We start from the raw sequence: 16628 nt of genomic DNA on the forward strand, positions 1-16628 counted from the left end.
CTCGCTTCTGTACATCGTTTCCTCGTCGTTAATCTCGTAGATCGTTTGGCAGTACTGAGAGTAATTGCTGCGGGCTTGCTTTCGACGCGCAATTGTACCAGGTGATTGATGGTCACAGAAGCGGGATCGCGCCGATGTGGCTTTGAGATTCTCTTTCTGGTCATCGCTCAGTGCAGCCAATCGCGCGGCCATCCTAGCTGAAGGGGGCTGGGGTGGGGTAATCAATGGCATCGCGTTGTAGTCGGTCGGCAGACAGTGAGTCGGCAGTGGCAAGCGGGGAGGTAGAAGTATTCGATGTATAGGCTCGGGGTCGCAGGTGCTGTCGATGGGAAGGTACAGTCAAACGCCGAGAAAACGAGGATGAAGGCTACGGAGGACTAGCGGTGGAGAATGGTGAGTGCAGTGTTTGTGTAGGTGAGGTTTGCTTGTCGCGTGGGTTGGGAAGGTGCGAGGCACTGCATCCTACCTCACCTCGCGGCATCTTCTCCCCATTCGCTTCTTCTGCCAATCTTCCGTATCGCTCGCGTGTCTTCTTCGTCTGCTCCGCGTCTTCCCTTTCACTTCTCTTCTCCTTCTCCTGCTGCTACGCGCCTGCTAATCCTTCCACACGCTGCGCGTGTACAGGCCGGCATCTTAAACCTCATTTCGGCGCCTCCATAATTCTATCTTTATCACGGGCTTTGATTCTCTGTTTTTTGTCTTTCGCCGCGTTACGTTCCCGCAAAGCACTATATCAGATCTTACTTCGCATATTCCGCGCCTTCCCGTCCTACTCCAATGTCTAAACATCCCGTTCAGACACTGGCGCAGGACGAGGCGCTCGAGAGCAGCAGCGATGATTTCGAGGAGAAGCTGGAAGCCTTCAATGCTCTGGGGACGAAGGGCAACATGAAGCAATTCCTCGTTGAACTGAACGCCACCATCCCCAGGTCCAAGGACCAAGTACGACTCACTAGAAACGTACCCGATCTAAGGAGTCGGTACTGCGAGTATCTCAGAAGAGTATGATCTTGCATCGCTGCATCTACTCCTCGTCCGCTAACTGACCTTCCTTGCAGTCCGCCGAGTTGCCTGCAACGAACACTCCTACAACACCCTCAGCGAAGCGCTCAGCAGCGGCGCCACAGTCAGCGGCACCAAAGCGCGTGAAGCGTGCAAAGCAAGCAGGAAGGGGCGAAGAGATCGGCGACAAGACCAGCGATGATACCGAAGCACCACAGCGAACGGCTACAAAGCGCGTGAAGCGTGCCACGCGAACGGAAGAGAGCGAAGAGGTTGGCGACAAGACCATTGACGATACCCAGGGCACGATGCCAGGTATGCTCTCGCGTCTGTTTGTGACAGATGCAGTGCAGGTGTCAACACCCATACTGGCCTGTCTCAACGCCTTGGGGTCTCCGCTGAGTGCTGTCGCGGTGCAGAAGCAGGACAGCGAAGACTTGACGACCAGAATTTCTCCGTTGGTTGAGCCCATCTCCATCCTCATCACGGCTCGGGACTCCATCATTCCGACACACAGCCATCTCGATAATTTCGGTCGGTTAGCTGTTGTACTCCGCAAGCACCCGATCACTGCCCCGGCCTACCTTGGATCCTTCCTCGCCGGTCTACACTTCACGCTTGTCGAGAGCCAAGAGGACGCAGAAGAGTCGGGGGACACCAGCGCGAGCCACCAAGAGGCTGCAGTCTCAGCTGAGCTAGACGCCCTCTCAAACGAGGTCAATCGCGCTCTCGACGCATGGAGTTCGAAATCCCCCCCGCCACCTTCCGACTCGTTGTTGTACCCGGTGGACTTTGACAAGGATGAGAGGGTAACACTCAGAGCATTTGGGAGAAAGTACATTACGAAGAACCCCGAGCTCGGCAAGAAGAGGGCGGCGAGAGCTGTCTTGCTCGCTGCCTACAGAGAAATCTTGGCAAGCTGGCCGGTCGGACGAGGAGGGTCGCTGGCGTCGGCAAAGAGCGTGTTGGTAGGGGCAAGGAAGAATGTCGGTCTACTCAAGGGCAAGCCTCTGTCTACCAAGACTCCTGACTATGAGATGGGCGATGAGGAGGAGGACCACGAGGAGGCGCAATACGAGGAGGAAGACGGAGAGGAAGACGAGGAGGAGGAACAGAGGGTTAACCTGCTATCGCCAAGGGAGTAGTGAACCGGGCGCTCTTCAAGCGTACGCGTCTTCGAGAACACTGTTAATTTAGTAATACCTGCATGCTTCTAGTATTCTGGGTTTCGTTTGCGTTGTGAAATAGATGTGTAAGGCTGTGCTGCTGCACAAGGCTCTCCGTGTGGTAGTGTTGAGGCGCTCAGATTTTAAACTGGGTGTTGAAGGGCCGGAAGGAGGAGAGGAACTTGTAGTTTTGCATGGGGGTGTCGTCCTTGATCGCGCGCATGCGTCCCGATATCCTGTTTGTTATGCTGAATGTAGGTTGTACGGACAGAGGCATGGACGACTTGTGCGATCAAGAACGCATGGCTGCGTGTGGGCTGCGGGGCAGGGCTGTCGCGAACTCTGGTACAGTCGCTATCCTGTAGTACTCAGACAATCACTACAAAACTTATTAGCGAAGAGCCACACAACCCCATGACAGTGTCGACGACAGAAGCGACACCTAGAGCCTTGTATCAGATGACAACAAGGACAATGGATGTACAAGTCACCCCAACAGGGCGCAGGGCATGCCGAGGTCAACGTCTATGTTATCAGCAAGCTTCCTGAAGGTGTGTTTCGGGAATAGATTAACCAGGGTCCAGATGGCAGGCGCTCGTGCAGCCGTTCTACCTACCAACTGCAATATTCTGTTCCAACCCGCCAAAACAGCGGTCTTCTTCTCGCAGCACCATCTAAAAAAAATTGTGACTGCTTCTACGCGCTCTTCGCATGGATTCTAGCAGAAAAAAGGGTTCATTTTTGGCAAAAAAGAAGAATGCCTTCCGCCAGAATTGAACTGACGACCTCGTCATCACGTGACGTCCTAATCGGGACTAGCTCCACTCGAATCGAGTCTAGCGTTACTAGTGACGCGCTCTACCACTGAGCTAGGAAGGCGACGATGGAAATTTTTGAAATTGAGGAGTATATGTAAGGCGTTTTCTTCTGCGCTCTTTCTATTCAGGTCAGAACGGGCTGGAATAAACGCAGTAGTAGTGGGAGCACTTGCGCTCTTTCTTTGTGTCGGCCGTCGGAACATCAAACCCACAGCAGCCGCACTCGCTTAGCTTCGGGTGGGGAAGTCACATATTTCAGAAAGAGGCAACACCTGAGGGGCGCGAATAAGTCTTTCTACTGAGCAGGGCGATGGGCGCGAGATATAGCAGTTCAAGGTCGTGTACGTCTCGTGGCGCCCCCTATCCGTCAAGCGTCGCGCTTTGTTGTTCTATAGGCACGTTTGACAAAGGAGGAACACGCTAGCTCTCACTCAGGGCTACTGCTGGTAGCTTCATTTCGCGATGATCATAGTCGGAGTTACTTCACAGCAGCGAATAGATACCCTTGCCACGTAGACTCGTTCGCGAAGAGAGTCGCGTTGGATCAGCGTCGCGCTGTCTTTGTCGAATGAGACGCGATCGCAGTTTCACTGCCAGCGCGCGTGGCAGCGAACGACATCAACACGATCGCATCAGCGACGCAAGCGCATGACATTAGCAAGACATGCAAATATGATGTAAATGAAAGCACGGGGTGGATCTCCGAGTTTGTGTGGAGGTGGATCTGGGGCGGATGACCAGTTAAGCGCAAGCTCATTCACATGCCACCGCGAGCCCGCCAAGGCACCAAATTAAGAAGCTGGCGATTGAGCCTCTCCCGCTGATCGCGTTCCTTTCTGCCAAAACCCCTTCAAACACGACTTCTCCCAACACCGCGACACTTCCACTAGACAGATTTACTGCCAGGCCCCGAATCCTGGCTCCGACCATTACCATTCCCAATATTCCACTACAACCATCTATGGGCTCTGCTTCCTTCGCCGCGACCGCTTTCCTACCCACCGCTCAGCTTACCGCAGTTGGCTCTTTCTTCCCCTACACCGCACTGAGCTCAGGCCTGAACAAGACGGACGCCTCCTTCGCATCGCTGGTCCGGCTAGGGGTAGGAGTTCCGCCGTGAACCCTCGCGGCGGACTGTAATATTGGTTTGCCCAAGACAGGCGTTGGATGTGCGCGAACTCCTCTCCAAAGCGTGTGCAAATGCTGACTTGACCAGAATACGGGCGCAGCTTGGAGAGTGACAACTCTTTATCGCATTACCCCTCACTACCGTTACCATGGTTTTCGCATTTGACCAGAACGATGCCCAACTTCCGGCCAACGCGCCGCGAAACCTTGAGCCTGGCCTGCCCGAAGACGACATGTTCGCTTCGGGACTCATGGACATGAGCCCGCCCAAAGCGCCCCTCCACGTAGGAACCCCGCCGATCAACATCGTGAGCCCTATGCCACAGCGCGCAGTGCAGCCCGGCCCCGAGGGCAAGCAGCAGGGACCAGACAAATTGGATTTCGACGCCGTGTTCAAGAAGGCCCAGAAGAACAAGAAGAAGAAAAAGAAGGGTCTGAAAGCAGGACTACAAGCTACAAGCGTCACCCGGGGCTTTCACACTCCAGTCACGTCTGGTGGGGAGGAGTCGGACTACTCTCTGGCCACTACACCGCGCTTCGGACCTGTGCGCTCTGGACTTCCCAGCGTCACCAGCAGCCCAGCGCTTAGACCCCAATCCACTGCAGGAGGCATCAGCAACCTCAAAGCCCAGCTGGAGGCGCTGAACCTAGGCCCAAGGAGCGATTCACCCATGAAGGATTCCCCGGGAAAGGGTGTCGCTATGAGCAGGGTCACATCGCAGTTGTCGAGCAACACTAGCATGTCTGGCCGCGAAAGTGACAGTGACCGTACGGAGATGGAGAGCTACGAGATCGACCTCAACGCAGAAGATTTCAGCATCGACACGCTCTCCAAGACTTCGACCATGTTGAACAGCGGGATGGCGCGCAAGATGACAGCCGAGGACTTTGAACCGTTGATGTGTTTGGGCAAGGGCAGCTACGGCACCGTCTTGCTGGTCAGGCAGCGCGCGACAGGCCGCCTGTTCGCGCAAAAGCAGTTCAAGAAGGCTTCCATCACCGTGCATAAGAAGCTCATCGAACAGACCAAGACGGAGAGAAACGTCCTGGAGAGCGTGAACCGACACCCCTTCATCGTCAACTTCTACTACGCCTTCCAGGACCAGGAGAAGCTGTACCTCATTCTGGAGTATGCTCAAGGCGGCGAGCTGTTCCACCACCTCGCAGCTGAGCGCATGTTCTCCGAGGACGTGGCCGCTTTCTACATGGCTGAAATGGTGCTTGCGCTCGACCACCTTCACCGCACAGTCGGCGTCATCTACCGCGACCTAAAGCCCGAGAACTGCCTCCTAGACTCCGAGGGCCACCTGCTCCTTACCGACTTTGGCCTCAGCAAAGTCAGTCTTGATGAAGACAGCCCCTGCCGCTCCATCCTCGGTACCGTAGAATACATGGCTCCGGAAGTGGTTCAAGGTCACGAGTACGGCGCGGCAGTCGACTGGTGGTCCTTGGGCGCACTCGGCTTCGATCTTCTCACTGGCGCTCCTCCATTCACCGGTAACAACAACGCCAAGATCCAGGAAAAGATTGTAAAGCAGAAACTCGCACTGCCCTACTACCTCAGCGCCGACGCCAAGGACCTTCTCACTCGCCTCCTCCGCAAAGACCCCAAGAAGCGGCTAGGTTTCAACATGGCCAAGGATTTGCCTAATATCAAGAAACATAGGTTTTTCCGCAAGATCGACTGGAAGAAGTTGGAAGCGAGGGAGTTGGAGCCGCCGATCCAGCCACTCATTACAGATCCGGAGTTGGCAGAGAACTTTGCCCAGGACTTCACCGACCTGCCGCTGAGTCCTGTTCTGACGAAGAAGTTTGACGACTTGATGTTTGAGAGCCAGGCCTCTAGCAATCCGTTTGGAGGGTTCAGCTTTGTGGCTAGCCAGAGCTTGTTGGATAGTGGAGAGTGGGGATATTAGAGGGATAGGAGGAACACTGGCTTTGGTCTTTTTGTTTTCTGCATGCTTGTTTATATCGTTTTTCGAGAAAAGATCGTAATAGAGCACCATCACTACGCGATAATACAGGGTCCAAGATCAATGGTTACTAGATAGAATTGTGTTTTCGTAGGTTGCTGAACCATCTTATTCCAAACTCCGTGCTCGTGCCGTCATCGGTATCATGCGCAAGTATTCATACAGACTGTAAACCAAGTGGGAATCGTTGAATCGAAAGAAATGCCGTTCCAGTCCTCCGCCGTGAGCACTTAAGGTGTTCGTATCTAGGACGTGGGGGCAGCGGCGGCGGCGTAGGACTCGCCGCTCTTCTCGTTGCTACCCTCGGCGGGCTTCTCGCTGCTCTCAGTAGCGACGCCGCCCTCGCTGGCAGGCTTCTGCTTCTTAAGGTCGGCCAAATGCCTAGCCTCGTTATGGACGTCCATGACGGTCTTGTTTCCCTGCTCGTAGAAAGCACGGAGCTTCTGTCCGGTGGGGGTGGAAGCAGCCTTGTCGAAGTAGCTGGTCATCATGTTGAAGGCAGCGTAGCCCTTGTTTGTTATGCCCAACTTCTGGTCGACGACCTGCGCCTTCTGTGTAGCCTGGGTCTTCTGGTCGAAGTTGTTGAGGACGTTCATGAACTTGGTGCTGTAGCCGTTCTGCTTGTCCGCCGCGAGGGCCTTCTCGATGGCCGTGTCGGAGATGGCATAGCCGTGGGCGAGGTACTCAGCGATGATGCGTGCGCGGGGCTTCTGCTCTTGCTCGATGTGGTGGTCGCCGTCCTTGGCGTCGTCGGCGGACGCAGACTTCTCGCCGGCAATCTCGTCGATGCTCTTAGCGGACGTGACCTGGACCGAGTTGTGGCCGAGCTGTGTGTTGTCGAGGAGGAGGGCGGTCTTTGCGGCGGCAGCCTTCTCAAAGGTGACCGAGGCAGACTGGGTGTCGTCGCCTGAGGGCTTTACGCTGAGCGACTGGATCTTTCCGCAGAAGGAGAAGAAGCTCTTGATCTCATCCTCGCTGGTCTTTGTGGAGATGTTCTCGACGTTGACGGTGGCAGCCATGTTGATGTGTGTGTGAGGGGTTTTGAGAGGAGTTTGAATGTAGTGGTATAGTGGTTGAGGGGTGTTGTGAGTCTTTGAGTGATGCAGTGGATAGGGTGTGTTGGCGAAAGGGTCTATTTGTAGCAAGAGGGGTATGCAGCAACCTGCCAGTTCAAGGAGGGCGCAGCCTAGCAACACGCATGGCCGATGACGTACGCGGGGCGGTGCTAGTGGCGTCTAGATGCCCACAGCTGGCGGGAACCTTCACGAAGCGCCTCTTGGGCCGTCTTGCATGTGAATGTCTACCATTGCTTCTTCGTACGTAGTTTATGGCGCAGGCTGTGGCGCATTGTTGCCCATTTCCTGATGCGAGTATTCTTGCGAGCTTAGGAGAAACAGTGGATCGTAGCCCATCTGGCATCTAGAGACTTGGGCTGAAGGCGAGACTCGGAACCCGCGCTACCTTAGCATGTAGAATGTGAATCCATCCTGTCAAAATATTCACGCATCAAGAGTTGTTACAGACATCCACTGTATGTACTGTCGAAAGTGATGCGTGTTAAGAGCTCCATTGCTCCACCAAACCTCGGCTTTAGCAAACGTCATAGCTCCGTCTTTCCAAAACATCTTCCATGAGCTCCGCAGGCTTCCAATTCACATCACTTCTATAGTGTCGACGCCACTCACAATGGCTACCAAACTCATCTCGCCGTCTCCGCGATTAGCGCAGTCATGTCTGCGCCGCACACGACACCTAGCCCCGGCCGCATCGCGACTTCCGCAGCGCCGCTACATCTCCGCATACGGCTACGAGCAAGCCAAAGCCCTCACATTCTCCGAATATGGCGAGCCTCCCGCTGTGCTTTCCCTTCACGGCCATTCCATCTCGCCACCGCATAGCAACTTTATGACATTGCGCTTCCTCGCTTCGCCCATCAATCCCGCCGACATCAACCAGATCCAAGGTGTATACCCTTCGAAGCCGACCTTCACCACTAACCTGGGCACACCCAACCCAATCGCTGTCGCTGGAAATGAAGGAGTGGCGGAGATAATAGCATTGGGCGAAGGAGTCAAGAAGGAAGGCTTCAAGAAGGGCGACTGGGTCTTCATGAAAGGGCCTGGCTTCGGTACATGGCGAACACACGCAAGCGCCACCACGAACGACGTAGTCAAGCTCGACGACCATATGCGCGAAGGTATTACCGCGATTCAAGCCGGCACCGTATCCATAAACCCATGCACAGCATACCGCATGCTTCGCGACTTCACAACGCTCTCGGAAGGCGAGTGGTTCATACAGAATGGAGCAAACTCAGGTGTCGGACGTGCCGCTATTCAACTAGGCAAGAAGTGGGGTTACAAGAGCATCAACGTGATTCGTAGCCGGGAAGACAAGAGCAAGGAAGAGGCCATGAAGAAGGAACTCCAAGAGCTGGGCGCAGACGTCGTCATCACGGATGCAGAATTGCAATCGCAGGGTATCAAGGACCAAGCCAAAGAATGGACGAATGGCGGTCGCGCTCCCATCCGTTTGGCCTTGAACTGCGTGAACGGCAAAGCAGCTACCGCAATGGCTAAACTACTTTCTTCCTCTTCGCACTTCGTTACCTACGGCGCCATGTCGAAGCAGCCTTTGACTATTCCCGCGTCGATGCTCATCTTCAAGGACATCCACTTCCACGGCTTTTGGGTAAGCAGGTGGGCGGAGAAGCATCCCGAGGAGAAGCAGAAGACCGTTGCTGATGTACTGGATATGACGCGCAAGGGCGAGTTCAAAGATATGCCTGTTGACGAGATCAAGTGGGAGTGGGATACCAAGGGCGACGAGCTGATAGGCAAGGTCAAGGATACTCTGGAGGGTTACAGGGACGGCAAGGGAATTTTCGTGTTTGGTAAGACGTAGACTTTGTAATGCTCAAAGTTGTATACGATCTATGATATATGTACATACGTTCAATTGCCGAATCGTGAGACTATAGCACTGTCCACCGAGGCTCTACTGCAAGAACACTCTCGATCCGTTGTTAGGCAAAGGCGCCCTAAACAGCACGAAGGGTCTCACTCTATCGTCCGTACCAGGATAGAACGACGAACTGAAAGCAAGCTGGTTGTCGGTGAAGTAAAGATACCCATCGCTTCCAACGGACACTGTAACAAGTCAGTTTCTCATCCAGACATATCTAGCTCAATGAAATGAAGACTTACTAGTATCAACCCAACTAATCCTCGGGTCCCTCACAAACAACGTCATAGACGCATTCTTCGGATTATGGAACCCAATCTCATTCTGTTCCATATTCCCCGCATAGATGAACCCATTCGTATCCGTCTCAAACCCATCGCTCACACCCCTCTCACCCCGGTTATTCACCGCACCCAGCGCCAAGAGCTCAGACGCCTGACTGCGGTCCCGCAGACGTTCCGTGGGAATACTGTAGAGAGTGCGTCCACCAACAGGACCAAAGTACAGGTGTTCCCCATCAGCAGACAAGGCGATACCGTCGCTGCCTAGCGGAACGGTGGTAAGTGGTAGACCAGGACCGGGGATGTAGTATTTCGGTTCGCCCCAGACGTATGGCACGAATCCACGCTCCGCTCTTGACTCTTGTGCGCCGTCGAGGTGGCGCCAGCTCTCGCCTGTGCCTAGGTCTACAATGACGATTCCATTGCGGCCCTCGGATGAGGAGTCGGTGATGTAAGCGACGCCCTTGCCAGAATCGGTGATGTGAGGACGCAGGTCGAAGCGTACGTCGTTGAGATACGAGTCTGGGTATGCGACTGTGGGTGGGAAAACGATAGTTTGAATGACCGTGTCGGATTCAATGTCTACGCCGATGAGCTTGGGACCGCCAGGGGATGCCAGAACGAGGGTGCCTTCTTCGGTTAATGCGCGGCCTGTGTCCAGGATCCAGAGTCGGTCGAGGGGATCGAGGACGACGCTTTGGACGCCGATGAGGTAGTCCTGGTAGTTTGCGCCTGTTGGTGGGGTGGTCGTGTAGTTGATGGCACCGTTTGGTGGGTTGTTGATTTCTACGCTTGGGTACGGTGTTTCGGTGCCGTTGGAGGTGAGCTCTGCTACGGCATGTCTGTTGTTGGTGCCTGTGTTGGTGTTGTTGGGATCAAGACCTGCTGGGTAGTTTGAGAATTTACGACCGCCTTTTGAGACGGTGATACCTGGGACTCATGTTAGTTGTGTGTTTGTGAGAATGCTACGGTGTGTTTGTACCGGTAGGCCATTGATCGTTGTAGAGATGGACAATTTCAAGAGGTGGGCCGGCAACACCGGGGTCAGAACGAATGCGTTGTGCGCTGGATAGCGCAGGGAGCAGAGCGCTCAACGTCAATACTGAAAGAGATAGCATGTTGGACACAACGACAATCTCATGGCGGAAAAAGAGGGCAGCATGATGCTTGACATCACGGTTTATATAGCTTCGACTATGCAAGCGCGAACTGTAAACATTACCTCACAGGTACCTGAACGTCAGTTTGCGGCTCGGCATTCTTAGTCTTCAACGTCATGAACATGTCAGGTACCAGGATAAAATTGAGGAGCTATTGACCTCGGGACGATCTGACGTGGATTTGAGGCTGCACGTAGGGAAGCTATCCGCTTGTGGCCAAGTCTCTCGGCGGCTCACCCCGCTTTTGCTGGGTGCAGGTGTGATGCAACGCCATTGGCGCCATGTAATGCACGTTGCAGATGGTAACAGTTCCGCCTGATCTGACATGATCCCTTACGGATGTACGTTTACTACTTTTCCTTCCAACGTTGTCTAACCAACCCACTCTTTGATGACTTCTTTCAGAGAAGCATTGTCGCCTGTCTCACTCCAAGTATGCGAGTGCTCACCGTCTTCTGCTTCCGATGTTGCGTCAACCGCCAGCATAGTTACCTTTAGCTCTCCATTGTTGAAGTCAACTCTGATGTCTCTTGTAGACTTGGTGCCTTTCTTGGTTTCCTTGCTTTGACGAATCGAGAGCCGTGGATTCTGAGTTCTCGTCTGCGCGCGCGAGGCATACTCACTCTTCAAAAGTCTATGCGCAATATGTAGGGACAGGATCCAGTCTAGATACGACTTCAGCTCCTCGACGGTGGCAAATTTATGCTGCTGGAACAAGCCAAGATCGGAACTCAGAGTGGATGGAAGGGTCAGCTTGTGCTCTGTGCCAAACGTCGGTTGACCGATGATTGTGCGTGTAACGACGACCAGACTCTCTGGCTGTGTGCCATTCGGGGTGGGTATGGTCAAAGTCGCTTTTCCATCGAAAGGCTTCATGAAGATTTCAAGCAGCTGGTCGGTGGCGGACATGCCTTTCTTTGGCGTCGTCTTCAAACTCTCCGAAAGGGTCGCCCAAGACGTCTCACGTGTGGTCTCCAGACTCGCATCAAGGCCTGCGTTGTTCAGTGTTTTGGCGACGAGACCAAGATAGACGTAAAGCGAGTCGACACCTGCAATGTGATTGGATACCGCAAGAAGCGTACGCAGCAAAGGTGGAGGAGGCTTATCCCGCTTTTGGCCTGTCAATGGAGGTGGAAGCTGCGATCTTCGATAGAGACGCATGCTGTGCTCGTGCGCTAGGAGCAGTCGGAGCGCCTCGGCGATGTTGCGAGCCAGCCAATCGTACTCATGCCCTTGGGTGCTCGCTATAGGATCGTCCCGGGGTATGCAATCGATGAGCAGCTTTCGATCTTGCGATGCATTGCCCGTGCTAGGCACGTCTATCTGAATGACAGAATCCCGAAATTCGACACCGTAGGCTCGCAGTTGCCGAGTTTCGAGACTCATTTCGTAGTACAGCTCTTCCTCTAGTAATGAATCACGGGCAAGTTGTATAGACTTTTCCAGAGACTGAGCGGAGTTTTCGCCGTCGAGAGGGAGTTGTGATGTGCCTGTCATCTTACCGTCGACACTGATTCGCACGCGGAATGTCTTCGGTTTGAGCGCGAGACTCGGATCGAGAATGATGCTGCCGTCCTTGTCCATCTGAAGAGGAGCGAAGCCACGCGCTTTGAAATGGCCACTCGCTGTGGTGTTGTTAGCTTGATAGATGTGACGCGACGAATGACGAGTCCTTACCTTCGGGAAGTCCATAACGCACGGCAAAGGGCGAATGGCGTACATTCTGGCGCAGTCGCTGAATGGGCCACCCCTTGTCGGAGACGGACACTATCTCATGCCAGTACTTTGTCTCTCGGCGTATCTCCTTCTCCAAATGTTTCGCAGCCTTCAATATCTCGTCTACCGAAGAGTCGAGCGCCCCCATGCGTGCTCCCTGGGCAGCTATTTCTTGTTTGGACGCGAGATCTTGAAGTCGTTGTACCTCGTCTGGCTTGCGAGTGCGATGTTCGTGGTTCTCCTTGCTCATGCCGAAAGAGCCGAGTGGTATGCCCTGGTTTAGGCCCTGCTCTCGAAACGTCGGACTGAAGAAGTTGAGGGCGCGTTTGTTTGGGTCTTGGGAGAGGATGAGGGAGACGAGATCGAGCGCGTTGGTAGCAGCGAATTTGGCCCATCTATCTTTGGTCAGTACTAACCCTCCGTTATGCGCGTTCGCGTTCAAACGTACTCCAGATGACTATACATCTCCTGCCCGGCTTTGAACACCTTCTCTAGCTGCTCCTGCCGGGAAGGCACTTCCTTTTCCTTCTTCGCGTTATCGGCTCCCTCGGCAGCGTCGTCTGGTACATCTTTGCCCGCGTCAATGTCCTCCTGTAGCGACTGTTCGGTGATGTTGCGCAAATGCCCGCGTTCGCTCGCTAGCTGCTCGATCTTGAATAGCAGGTCATCCTGCGTCAGCTCCTCCTTCTTTGGGGCCGGCCATGGGCGCAGGGCCACGTTGTTCAATGATGACTCCATCTTGACTGCGACTCTGGAGGCAGCCGGGTAGCTTGGGCGAAGCTGGCTGGGTTCCTGTGGTTTGTCCGACACGGTGGGCCCTTGCATAAAAGCCGTCCCCCAGTAGCGGCCGTTGCAGATCGCCGCTTATCGATTGCGGCTTCACCCATGCAACCCACGAATGGCACACGTTGCACGCGCAATCGTGGATCAAAAGCAAGGTAGCTGTAGCTTCGTAGAGGGGGAACAAGCAGCTTACAGGTGTTAGTGTACCGTCGCGCGGGGATGTCACCGGGTCACATGTGCATGGCCCCTTCCCTCTCCAGCCACTAACGGCGGTCTCCGATAAGCTTGGACAGACAGCTTAGGTCACGGTGACAACTCACAGTCACAGTGTCCTTCACTTCTCCTCATTCCTCTTTCACCAATTGAGAATTTGCAAGATGACTACTAGATACCGCGTAGAATGTGAGTCCCAACCACGGCGACAATTCCCAAATGTCGACTCAGAGACAAGGCCGCTGACTTGATGGTTTCCCGTGTGGCAGATGCACTCAAGGTGTGTCTAAGTTACAGTGACAAGCATCTACCTTCAGATAACTGACATATCCCGAAAGACCCACAGGAGAGACCAGCTCGTATGTATCCTGTGATACCGAATCAGAATGTCTAGCTAATACAAGATACAGATAGAGTGGATCAAGGTAACGCTCTTCCAGCTTGCAAGCCAATGCGAGCAACATACTTACACTACCCTAGGGTCTCCTAGCCGTTCCTTTCGTCTTACACTCCCATCCAACAGCAGTATTCGAGCCCAGCGATGAGTCAGTCGAGCACCAAGCCAACATCGCTCAACGGCGGTATGCCGAGATCTTACGCGACGTTGAAGAGATCATCAACGACCACAGTATGTCATGAAGCCATTGAAGCCGCGCGAGTTCGGGTGGTCTACGGTGAAATCGCAGGGCTAACACAACTTAGTCCAACATCAGAAAGACGGCAAACCCGACAGATCAAAGTTGAAGCTTCTCGTTCCAACAGTAGCGAACTTCTTCACGTCCTTAGCATTGCATGATGCTTTCATCTGGCAAGATCAGCGGCGCTTCATCAGCCACCGACGTTTCGTTCCCCCTTCTTTCAACGATGTGCGTCTAGTTCTCAACACAGCCCAAGTGATGAGTCTCATCCGCAACGGTCCACTCGAACTCGTGACGTTTGACGGAGATGTCACCTTGTATGACGACGGCAAAGACTTGACAGAAGACAACCCGATCATTCCCAAGATTCTGCAGCTCATGCGTCGTGGATCAAAGATTGGCATTGTCACAGCCGCAGGGTACACAGAGGCGAAGCCATACTATGGCAGACTTTACGGGCTTCTAGACGCCATCCAGGCATCCGATCTGCCCCTAGAGGCTCGACAGAATCTGATCATCATGGGCGGTGAAAGTAACTTCTGTTTCAAGTTCGACGAGAACAGTCCAGTTCTACTGCGCCTGGTTCCCCGAGAAGAATGGCTGCTTAAGGAGATGCTTTCGTGGACTGAGTCGGACATCAAGGACCTGCTTGACTTGGCGGAAGTGTCTCTGAGGGACACTGTCAAAAACTTCCGCATGGAGGCAAATGTGGTCCGGAAGGAAAGAGCGGTTGGTATTGTACCAAAGGATGGGCACAAGTTCTGCCGAGAGACACTGGAAGAGACCGTTTTGATCGTGCAGAAGATACTCGTAGGTTTGAGACCATGTGCAATGCTTGCAATGCTGACGTGGCTAGGAAATATCCGAGGTCGGCCAGCGTCTCCCCTTTTGCGCGTTCAACGGCGGAAACGACGTATTCGTCGACATCGGCGATAAGTCCTGGGGTGTCCTTGCCTGTCAGCGGATCTTTGGCGGGATTGAGGGCAGCAAAACATTGCACGTTGGCGACCAGTTCTTGAGTGCTGGGGCGAACGACTTCAAGGCTCGGTTGGCATGTACGACGGCGTGGATCGCGAACCCGCAGGAGACTTGCCAACTGCTCGACGAGATTACCGAATTGGACGAGGTGCATCAGCGAAAGACAAGATGAGAGTGGCCCGGATCAGGTTGTGCATAGCGATGACATCAGGGTGCTTCGGAAGCTACGGCAATAGGGGTCGTCAATGTGGCGGATAAACTTTGGAGGGGTACACGGCTGCAGTGCGTGTTTGAAGCATGTCGCAGCGAGAGGAATATGGGCCTAGATAACCGTTGAAGATCACAGAAAGGGTCTCAATCAAATCGATATGCGGAGGCAGATGGCGACATGCGATGCGCGTCCGGCACGGCTCTCCTGCATTATGCCTTGACGCTGACTCGGGTGGCTGACCCACTGCATTCTCTGGTACAATTGTCGCGCTAGAAGCTCGAAGGTGACGCGCTGCAGGCACGCATTCATGCAGCGCTGCACGACGGTTGCTGACGCGCGCGTGTTTTGTCAACGTCGTATTCTTTTTGTCCCTGGGGTCGCAGGCAGGGCGTGTCCCTGGGGAAGGTCGAGGCTGGCGCGCCGTATCCGCAGCGCCTCTGGGTGGTGCAGGGCGCTGATCCCTGCTAACCGTCGTGTAATCCCTGGCCCGTACTCCGCTTCACGAAAGCACCTCCTGAGCTTCCACCCGCCTGCGGCTTCTGCGAGACTCTCTCATCTGCTGCCGCGTCGCTCCCAGCCTTCAATTGCCTCCACTCCACCGCACCTTGGGTTTATTGATCGCCCACCGCAATTTACCACACGAGTCTCCCACCACGACACTGCAATGGGCTCCAACAAGTTCTCTTTCAAGCCACTGACGCTTTCGCCCATCAACTTCTCTCTGACCGAGGGCACGTCGATACCCGCGCCGCTCGACAGCCCGCCCGAGTCACCTCGCCCGCCCACGCCTGGAAAAGGCCCACTGTCGTCGCATCCCACCCCAAAGTCGCCTGGCTCCCCGCCGCAGACAGAGTCGCCGCCTCCGGGCAAAGCGTCAGAGGACTCGGCTGATGGCCACCTCCAGCAGAGCCGCACCAGCGATGCGACCAGCGCCATGTCCCCCACGAGCCCTTCGAGCAAGCGGCCTGCATCCGTCCGCAAGTTCCTCGGCATTCGAACGCTATCGTCCAACGACAGCTTGAAGTCGGACCAGAGGCCGGGCTCGCCGGCTACAATCAACAGCCAAGCACCCAGTCTCAGCAGGAGGAAGAGCGGCAGCTGGTTCGGCAAAAGGAAGACATTCATCTCCGGATCTGTTCCAGAAGGCACTGTGGATTCCACGACCTACTCGAACGGTCGCACCGTCTCTCAACCTGCCGTACAGGCTGCGCAACCACCCAAGCCCAAGGGCCCACCGCCTCCAGCTCTGCCCGGCCTGAGCTCCTTCGGTGTCAACGAAGACACGCTGAGTCTCGGCGCCGACGACATGTTCAAGAACATAGGAAAGGCAGACACGCCAAAGTCGACACGGTGGTAGACGCCTAAAACACACTTTCAACGGGGGCATGTTGATGATGCATTTCTAACGGGTTTCGAGTTTAATGTCCTTATTGTTTATACCTTTCACGGGCCACAGGTTGGAGTTTTGAAAATTTGTGGCATCATTATTTTGGCTTGCATGTGCACAACGATACCCCAGTCGATACAGTATAGCGATGAAGTGGCACGTATGAGTGCGTCCGAGATGAGATCTTGTGGCGACTGGGGAGGACGACGG

The 16628-nt window shown here is 54.5% G+C and overlaps 8 protein-coding genes and 1 non-coding gene across 9 annotated transcripts; 5 read left to right on the top strand and 4 right to left on the bottom strand.

The window, feature by feature from the left end:
• Positions 1-777: 777 nt before the first annotated feature.
• Positions 778-2147, top strand: J4E90_001226 (uncharacterized protein; the record flags this gene model as incomplete). Its single annotated transcript, XM_051430816.1, has 2 exons — positions 778-1002; positions 1059-2147. The coding sequence occupies 2 exons, from the start codon at positions 778-780 to the stop codon at positions 2145-2147; spliced, it is 1314 nt and encodes a 437-aa protein (XP_051296303.1).
• Positions 2148-2926: 779 nt separating this feature from the next.
• Positions 2927-3047, bottom strand: J4E90_001227. The gene has a single exon. It is a non-coding gene; the product is annotated as a tRNA-Thr (tRNA).
• A 1216-nt stretch (positions 3048-4263) lies between these two features.
• On the top strand, positions 4264-6030 carry J4E90_001228 (uncharacterized protein; the record flags this gene model as incomplete). Its single annotated transcript, XM_051430817.1, has 1 exon — positions 4264-6030. The coding sequence occupies one exon, from the start codon at positions 4264-4266 to the stop codon at positions 6028-6030; it is 1767 nt and encodes a 588-aa protein (XP_051296304.1).
• A 302-nt stretch (positions 6031-6332) lies between these two features.
• Positions 6333-7106, bottom strand: J4E90_001229 (uncharacterized protein; the record flags this gene model as incomplete). Its single annotated transcript, XM_051430818.1, has 1 exon — positions 6333-7106. One exon carries the CDS (start codon positions 7104-7106, stop codon positions 6333-6335), a length of 774 nt encoding a protein of 257 aa, XP_051296305.1.
• Positions 7107-7773: 667 nt separating this feature from the next.
• On the top strand, positions 7774-8991 carry J4E90_001230 (uncharacterized protein; the record flags this gene model as incomplete). Its single annotated transcript, XM_051430819.1, has 1 exon — positions 7774-8991. The coding sequence occupies one exon, from the start codon at positions 7774-7776 to the stop codon at positions 8989-8991; it is 1218 nt and encodes a 405-aa protein (XP_051296306.1).
• Positions 8992-9084: 93 nt separating this feature from the next.
• On the bottom strand, positions 9085-10450 carry J4E90_001231 (uncharacterized protein; the record flags this gene model as incomplete). The annotated part of the gene is made up of 3 exons (XM_051430820.1): positions 9085-9236; positions 9294-10262; positions 10315-10450. The coding sequence occupies 3 exons, from the start codon at positions 10448-10450 to the stop codon at positions 9085-9087; spliced, it is 1257 nt and encodes a 418-aa protein (XP_051296307.1).
• Positions 10451-10864: 414 nt separating this feature from the next.
• J4E90_001232 (uncharacterized protein) lies at positions 10865-12946 on the bottom strand (the record flags this gene model as incomplete). The annotated part of the gene is made up of 3 exons (XM_051430821.1): positions 10865-12117; positions 12170-12603; positions 12657-12946. 3 exons carry the CDS (start codon positions 12944-12946, stop codon positions 10865-10867), a joined length of 1977 nt encoding a protein of 658 aa, XP_051296308.1.
• A 508-nt stretch (positions 12947-13454) lies between these two features.
• On the top strand, positions 13455-14992 carry J4E90_001233 (uncharacterized protein; the record flags this gene model as incomplete). Its single annotated transcript, XM_051430822.1, has 4 exons — positions 13455-13484; positions 13685-13832; positions 13907-14652; positions 14699-14992. The coding sequence occupies 4 exons, from the start codon at positions 13455-13457 to the stop codon at positions 14990-14992; spliced, it is 1218 nt and encodes a 405-aa protein (XP_051296309.1).
• A 703-nt stretch (positions 14993-15695) lies between these two features.
• On the top strand, positions 15696-16388 carry J4E90_001234 (uncharacterized protein; the record flags this gene model as incomplete). The annotated part of the gene is made up of 1 exon (XM_051430823.1): positions 15696-16388. The coding sequence occupies one exon, from the start codon at positions 15696-15698 to the stop codon at positions 16386-16388; it is 693 nt and encodes a 230-aa protein (XP_051296310.1).
• Between the last annotated feature and the right edge of the window lie 240 nt (positions 16389-16628).

Source organism: Alternaria incomplexa (assembly GCF_024043165.1).
Source record: "Alternaria incomplexa strain BMP 0042 chromosome Unknown scaffold_1, whole genome shotgun sequence".
Taxonomy (NCBI): Eukaryota; Fungi; Ascomycota; class Dothideomycetes; order Pleosporales; family Pleosporaceae; genus Alternaria; species Alternaria incomplexa.